Raw genomic sequence first — 7,806 nt, 5'->3', positions numbered from 1 at the left:
CGGACCGAGCGGCGGCGGCGGGGGCAACGCGGGGTCCCGGCGGCCGCGCGCGCGCTCGGGGGCCATGGCGTCAGTGCAGGCGTCCCGCCGCCAGTGGTGCTACCTGTGCGACCTGCCCAAGATGCCATGGGCCATGGTGTGGGACTTCAGCGAGGCCGTGTGCCGCGGCTGCGTGAACTTCGAGGGCGCGGACCGCATCGAGCTGCTCATTGACGCCGCCCGCCAGCTCAAGCGCAGCCACGTGCTCCCCGAGGGGCGCTCGCCGGGGCCCCCGGCCCTCAAGCACCCGGCCACCAAGGACCTGGCTGCGGCCACCCCACGGGGGCCCCAGCTGCCGCCCCCGCAGGCCCAGCCCCAGCCTTCGGGGACCAGTGGTGGCGTCTCTGGTCAGGACCGCTATGACAGGGCCACATCCTCAGGCCGCCTCCCCCTTCCTTCACCCGCCCTGGAGTACACCCTGGGGTCCCGCCTGGCCAATGGGCTGGGCCGCGAGGAGGCCGTGGCGGAGGGGGCGCGAAGGGCTTTGCTTGGCTCCATGCCTGGCTTGATGCCCCCTGGGCTGCTGGCAGCTGCGGTGTCTGGCCTGGGAAGCCGGGGCTTGACACTGGCACCCGGCTTGAGTCCTGCTCGTTCAATCTTCGGCTCCGATTTCGAGAAGGAGAAGCAGCAGAGGAATGCTGACTGTCTCGCAGAACTGAACGAGGCCATGAGGGGCCGGGCAGAGGAGTGGCACGGACGCCCCAAGGCCGTGCGGGAACAGCTACTGGCACTGTCCGCCTGTGCCCCCTTCAATGTCCGCTTCAAGAAGGATCACGGGCTGGTGGGGCGAGTGTTCGCTTTTGATGCTACAGCCCGCCCTCCGGGCTACGAGTTCGAGCTGAAGCTTTTCACTGAATACCCCTGTGGTTCCGGCAACGTTTATGCCGGGGTCCTGGCAGTGGCTCGCCAGATGTTCCACGATGCTCTGCGGGAGCCGGGCAAGGCACTGGCCTCTTCTGGCTTCAAGTACCTCGAGTACGAACGCCGGCACGGCTCAGGCGAATGGCGCCAGCTGGGTGAGCTGCTTACTGACGGGGTCCGCAGCTTCCGTGAGCCAGCTCCTGCAGAGGCACTGCCACAGCAGTACCCGGAGTCGGCCCCTGCAGCACTGTGTGGCCCACCCCCTCGGGCCCCATCCCGAAACCTTGCGCCCACACCTCGCCGTCGCAAGGCATCCCCTGAGCCAGAAGGTGAGGCGGCTGGGAAGATGACGACTGAAGAGCAGCAGCAACGGCACTGGGTGGCACCTGGTGGCCCATTCTCCACCGAGACCCCTGGCGTGCCCTCACCCATTGCAGCCTTGAAGAATGTAGCTGAGGCCCTGGGCCACTCACCCAAGGACCCTGGCGGGGGTGGTGGCCCAGTGCGTGCAGGCGGCGCTAGCCCTGCAGCTTCGTCCACGGCCCAGCCTTCAACCCAGCATCGCTTAGTGGCTCGCAATAGGGATGCGGAAGTCAGCCCCACGGCGGGAGCCGAAGCAGTCAGCGGGGGCGGTAGTGGCACAGGGGCGACCCCTGGGGCCCCTCTGTGCTGTACCCTGTGCCGGGAGCGGCTGGAAGACACCCACTTTGTCCAGTGCCCCTCGGTGCCCGGACACAAGTTCTGCTTTCCCTGCTCACGGGAGTTCATCAAGGCACAGGGCCCAGCCGGGGAGGTGTACTGCCCGAGTGGAGACAAATGCCCACTGGTGGGCTCCTCTGTCCCCTGGGCCTTCATGCAGGGTGAAATCGCCACCATCCTTGCTGGAGACATCAAAGTTAAGAAAGAACGGGACCCCTAGGCCACCAGTGTCACCAGGCTACTGCCCTCAGCCCTCATACCACCCACCGCCTCTGCGGATAAATTATTCCCTCCCCCCCAACCTGGTGCCACTCCCGCCTGTGTAGATACCCCATTCCTCCGCCCAGATGGTCCCCCGGGGTAGATGCATTGTGGGTGGGGGGAGAAAGCTTGTGGCTCTGTCTGAGGGGGTGTTTGGGGTCCCTTGGGCCCTCCAATTTCTCTCTCCCCTCTTTGGCTTGGCTTTGCTGCTGCTTGTAGTTGGGAGAGAGGTAACCCCTCCTCCTTGAGAAGGGGCCTTCTGAAATCTCGCTCTTTATAAATGAAGCAAAAGCATTTTATTGCCCCCCCTTCCCGCCCCATTTTTCCTCCTTCAATAAACTGAAAGATGTTTTTTTTTTTTTTTTTCCTTCTCGGTTCCTGAGTTGTATGAGTTGTCGCGCCCCCTTTAGGGCTAAATTGGTGCTGCAAGAGAGGACGTTGCGTTGTGACCTCCAGGTGGCGCCCTTCGCCCAGGCCCGTGCTCTCGAGCGGATTTTTACAGTCTGAGGGACCCAGTTTCAGCCTTCGCTGGTTTCCCCCAGAACAGTTGAGGAAGAGGGGCTGGCTCTTGAATGGGAACCACGGACAAGCCTGGGAATAGATCACTCTTTGTAGCTGGCCTCCCTGTTTCCAGTGTGGAGAGCCCACGAGGGGAAGAGGCAGTGGGGCATCCTGCAAGGAATGGGCAGTAGGTTCTTAACCAGGCAGGGAGGGAATGCAGGCTGGACTGCTGGAGGGACTGCCTGAGGAAAGAGGAAGTTTACCTCCCTGGGGTGAACTAACAGGTCCCTAGGAACAAGGTGGCTGCTGCTTGCCACTTGTGGTTCCAGACACCGGACTGGGAAGCCTGAACAGGGCTGCTCATTCGTCGTGGGAGATAGGCCTCGCCTGGCCACCCTGAACCATCCTGAAGATCAGGGTAGAGGTATACTCCCCCCGCGGCTGCCTCTGATGTGTGGGGCCTTGTCCCGCACCTGTCCTGGTGGCTGATCATTAACCAGGACTTCCTGCTTGCTGGCGTCATGGGGCGGGGTCTGAGCCCACTTGGCAAAGCAGGGGTTAACGGAAAGGGCAACCCTAGGAGCCCAGCCTCCACCCCTATGGGCACACCCCCCTCCCTGGGACCCTGGGGTAAGATTCCCGGAATGCGGCAGGCCCAAAGGCCAGCTAATGTGTGGAGAGATGGGGAATGATTGTCCTGCCAGACAGCTCAGATCCAAGGCGCAACCCAGGTGTTTCATTACCTAAATCCAGAGGACCTTAACTTCCTGACCCATCTCAGTTACCCAGGTGTCCCACTCGCACTCACAGACCCCCACATCCTAACTTGCAGAGAATCCGAGACTTCCTCTTCCACATCTGGGGGGACTCTGTGCTTGGCCTGAAGGGTCCCATCCCCCTAGCCCCAGCCATCAGCTCTCAGGTGTTCTGCCACCCCTGGCACTGCCAGCCTGAGCTCTGGGCAGGGCTGGGAAAACCACCCCTGATTAAATACACTAGGCGATAAGCCTGGGGCGAGAGAGATGCTGGATGGAGCTTCGTGCTTGGGCTGCCCTCCAGGGCAAGCCTGTGGCCTCCCCTAGCACAGCTCTGCAGATCTGGGCATCTCCCCACCCCCCCAATCCTTGGGGTGGGGCGCAAGGCCTCCAGACACCTGGTCCTTATGTGGCAGTGGGAGCTAGAATTGTGGAGGACACCTGGTCCTTTAAGAGCAGCTGGTAGGTGGGTGGGGGGGCAGGGGAGTCACCCCCAGCCTGGCTGGTGTGTATTTTAGATAGAGGTTGGGTTAACCATTAACAGAGCAGACGGCCTGACCTGTGTGGGTGTGGGGGGCTGGATCAGTCCCCCTTCCCGCAGTGCCAGGGTGGGGCTGGGCTGGAGGGGCTCTGGATTTATTTGGGCACTATTAGGCACAAAGACTTCAAGACAAGGAGAAAGAGTTGGGGACAGAGAGATGCAAAGAGAAGGAGCATGAGACCCAAGGAGAGACTCTGAGATGAGAGAAATGAGGCAGAAACAGAGGAGAGACAGATGTTCAGGAAAAGGAACTAAAGGGGGAAATCTCCGGATAGGTGGAGAGAGACTGACGCACAGAAGAGATGGCACAGCAGAGACAGGAAGGGTGGAGAAGGAGGAGAGGGAGAATGAAGAGCAGATGAAGACAAATCGGGAAGGCAAGCTTCGAACTAGAGCTAAGGCATCTTCAAGCACACCCATTCTGAGACAGGGAGAGAACGAGAGCTCTGTGGAGAAAGGCAGGGCTGGGAGGGGGGGTGTCTGTTTTGGTTATCTGGTCCCCAGTGATCTCAACAGAGCCTGGCTCACTCCCACTTACTCTTCAGATCTCAGCTCAGTTGTCACCTCCTCCAGGAAGCCCTTCCCCTCAGCCTGCATCAGGTGTCATTTCTGAGGTCCCCTGGTCCCCTATCCCGGTCCCACCCACTCTGGATCTTCACTGTCTCGCCAGTGGACTGAGTCCCCGGGGGGCAGGGCCAGGGCTAGGGCCGTCCCCAGCATCACCCAATACAGTTGGGGAGTCGACAGATTGATGGGCTCCTCTCCCGCAGTGTGTTTGCAGCATCCACCACGTGACGAGCACTGGGGTACGTGCTCGAATACAGCAGGGAAGAGTGTACAGTCACAACTTGTCATGAGTGAACAGGGGGGAGAGATGGAGCCCTGGCACTTAAGTCAGTCAGGGAGCAGGGAGTCCTGCGGGGAACACAAGCCAGGGAAGGTGCTAGAGAGTGATAGAGGCTGTTTTAGACTAGAAGGCGGGAAGGGCTTGCTGGGACGCGACGCCAAGAACTGAAGGAAGGGATGGGGTGAGCTGGGGTGGGAATCTGAGTGAGGAGCACATGCAAAGGCCCTGAGGTGGGAACCTGTTTGATCTGACCCAGCAATTGCTGGGTACCCAATGCAACTGTGCCAAAGAGGAGTCACAAGCAGTGACCAGCAGGGGGCGTGGTGGTTAAGGTGCTGGACTCCCTCATGGCCAACTACAGTTCGACTCCTGGACCTGGCAGCTTGCTTTCTCATTTTCTCTCTCTTTCTGTCTCTGATAAAATAAAAAATAAGAATAAATAAAATAATTATTTTTTAAAAAGAAAGAAATTAAGTCAGAGGGATAGTGGGGGTGCCAGGGGACCTGTAGGCCATAAGCACTTAGGATTCTGTCTAAATGGAGCGGGTCAGGCCAGCCCTGTGGTCTGCTGGTTAGGAGAAGCCCATGTGGCCAACTGTGCAGATTGAAAAACATGCCGGGCACGTGTGCCTGCATGCCCCAAATTTTGACCAGATGGGGAAATGGAGAAGAGAGTGTGATGTCAGTGTGCCCGTGGGGGGGCACTCTTCCCTTTCTCTGCCTCTCTGGCAAGTACATACACTCTCTGGTTAGTTTAGTTTAGTTTAGTTTTTAAAGGAACATGTTGGGGCCGGATGGTGGTGCGGTAGTAAAAAACAACACTCTGTGAAGCTGGCCCACATGGGAAGTTTCCTGGTTCAAGATCGGAGACCTCCCCAAGCATGCCAGGCACACGTGTACCCATGATCTGGGGCTGGTTGAGGCTGGGAGTGGGAGATGGTGGTATCGAGACCCTGCTAAGGTCTTGTTCATGGAATAATAAATAAATACATTTCTTTTTTAAAAAAAAGGAACAGGTGCAAGGTTTCAAGCAGCGGGTGAAGGGATGAAGTGAATCAGACAGGAATGGCACGGAATCAGCTGAGCCACTTATCTTAGTGTCCGGCGCTCAACAGGGGTCGGGCCACGCACCCAAGGACAGGGTGTGCAGGACTGAATGAGACCAAGACTGACAGGAAAGTCAGAATGTCACTGAGATGGATGACAGGCTCAGAGACCCCCAAGCAGAGGCCAGCTGAGGTCCCAGGGACACCCAGGGACAGCGAATGCAGACAGACACACGGCAGCCCAGCTGAGAAGTCCCTTTCCTTCCAGAAGACTCCCCACCCGGAAAGCTCCCTGGAGCTGGAAAAAGCCCCCGGCCTCCCTGCCGTCTCACCCGTGGTGTGCCCACTCACACCTCAGGCAGAGGAAGCTGGCAGGCCCCACAGGAACCTTTCTGTACGGGGGAGTGGAGGCGGGCGGCAGCAGGGACGAACGAGAGGAGTGGCAGGCGGGCAGGCAGCGGGCAGTGGCTACACAAAGGCCCCAGTGTCTGCCCCGCCTGCCCCGGGTGCAGATATAAATAATATGTACATATACCTTTATATATATATACATATATATACACCAGCGGGCTGGGCTGGGAGGCCGGGGGCCACGCACTCCCCTCCCCTAAGGGCCTAGGAACGGCAGAGTCTGCCTCTATGGGGTCAAGGGCTGGGAGACCCACAGAGATAGCAGCTCAGACCGAGCGACTCAGATGAAGAGGGACAGGGTGACAAGGAGAGAAACTCACAGAGGCTGGTGGAGAGGGACCAGAGTTAGAGCACGTGGCAGGGCGGGGGAGGGGCGACGCAGAGACATCTGCTAAAGATGTGGAGAAGGAGCTTCTCGAAAGGCAGCAAAGGTCAGAGCACAGGGACAGCACGGAGCTTGTTCCGAAGAAGGGCTGAGCCAGAGGACGCTCATCCAGGTGAGAGGCGACAGGGCGACAGGGCGGGAAGAAACAGGGAGGCTGAAGACAGCTCTGAGGTGATGCAGGGAGGGAGCGGGCAGAGGGGCCGAGGCCAAGGCTGGAACCCACGGGTGACGGGGAGGTCAGGCCCCCCTCCAGTCTAGGGCACCGTCCGTGGGCTCTGTCCGGCCCAGCCCAGGCAGGCTGAGGGGCAGGAGTGGAGGTGAGGGAGGTGGCCTCGGTCCGGATCTCAGTGTTTACCTGGGGCAGGCACTGCAAACAGGCGCCCTGCCTGGCCCGGGGTAGGAGAGGGTGGGACAGTCTGGGCCCCAGTCCTGGCACCAGTGGGCCCGGCACGCCCACCTGTGGCCTGGGCAGTGAGTAACAGCACGGTGACACCTGGGTGGATGGTGACACATACAGGGACAGCCACAGTGACACACAGTGACAGATATAGGCACAGCCACGGTGATGGGTCCAAGGTGACCAGGAAATCTGTGACATTTAACAGTGATGGACATACGCAACAATACACACAGAGAACACACTGACAGGCAAGCATGTCGTTAAGCACAGAGACACGGCGTCAATACACACGGCAGACACGCAGAGGACAGTGACAGAATAGTGCCAGGCATGAGGACCCAGGGACATAAACACAAGGACAGCGACATACACCCACGGGCAGGACGCACAGCGACCCAGGACAAGCGCATCACCCTGAATAGGCACCTCTGCGTTAACACGCAGCACACAGCGGGACACTGACCCACGGACCCGGACACGCGCTTGCATGCTTGCACAACGGGCTGCTGGCTTCTGGGGGAGCCCTCTCCTCCTGACACACATTGTGGTGGGAAGTGGGGGTGACCGCGGGGGAGGGTGTGGGCCCCCAGGCCCCAGCTGTGCTGCTGCCGCAGTCTCTCTCATCCTGCAGAAGAGCATGGTGGCTAAGGATGCTGACTCGGCTAACCGGCATGGGTTCGAATCCCAACACCCCACTTACTGTCTGTGACCCTGGGTGAGTCACTTTTCCTCTGTGCCTGTTTCAGGGATGCAGTGAGAGCTGCGAGGCACAGCTAATTATCACCCTCACTGTGGTCCCCTAATGCCCCTAATTTAGTTGGCCTCTGCCCACAAGCCAGGACCCTACCCCGGGCAATTTTCTACCCATGGGACCCTCCTGTGGACCATGTCCTCTCAGGCCCATAGGCCAGGCCCTCTTGTGTCCCTATGGCTACCCCTCTATCCCTGACCCCTGGCGTCTTCATGTCTGTCCATGCGTCCCATGTCTGACTGGTACTTTTCCACACTGGACGTCAGCCTGGGCTGTCCCTGGGGTGGGGGTCACACCTGCCCACGCCAG

At 59.6% G+C, this 7,806-nt stretch overlaps 1 protein-coding gene across 1 annotated transcript; it reads left to right on the top strand.

Moving 5' to 3' along the window:
* Nucleotides 1-6: 6 nt before the first annotated feature.
* Nucleotides 7-2,221, top strand: IRF2BP1 (interferon regulatory factor 2 binding protein 1). The gene has a single exon (XM_006142093.2). The coding sequence runs from the start codon at nucleotides 65-67 to the stop codon at nucleotides 1,817-1,819; it is 1,755 nt and encodes a 584-aa protein (XP_006142155.1). The 5' UTR covers nucleotides 7-64; the 3' UTR covers nucleotides 1,820-2,221.
* The last annotated feature ends 5,585 nt before the right edge of the window (nucleotides 2,222-7,806 follow it).

Source organism: Tupaia chinensis, unplaced genomic scaffold (genome assembly GCF_000334495.1).
Source record: "Tupaia chinensis unplaced genomic scaffold, TupChi_1.0 Scaffold000067_1, whole genome shotgun sequence".
NCBI lineage: Eukaryota > Metazoa > Chordata > Mammalia > Scandentia > Tupaiidae > Tupaia > Tupaia belangeri.
The sequence above is the reverse complement of the archived record's forward strand: the minus strand, read 5'-3'. Positions and strand labels throughout refer to the sequence as shown.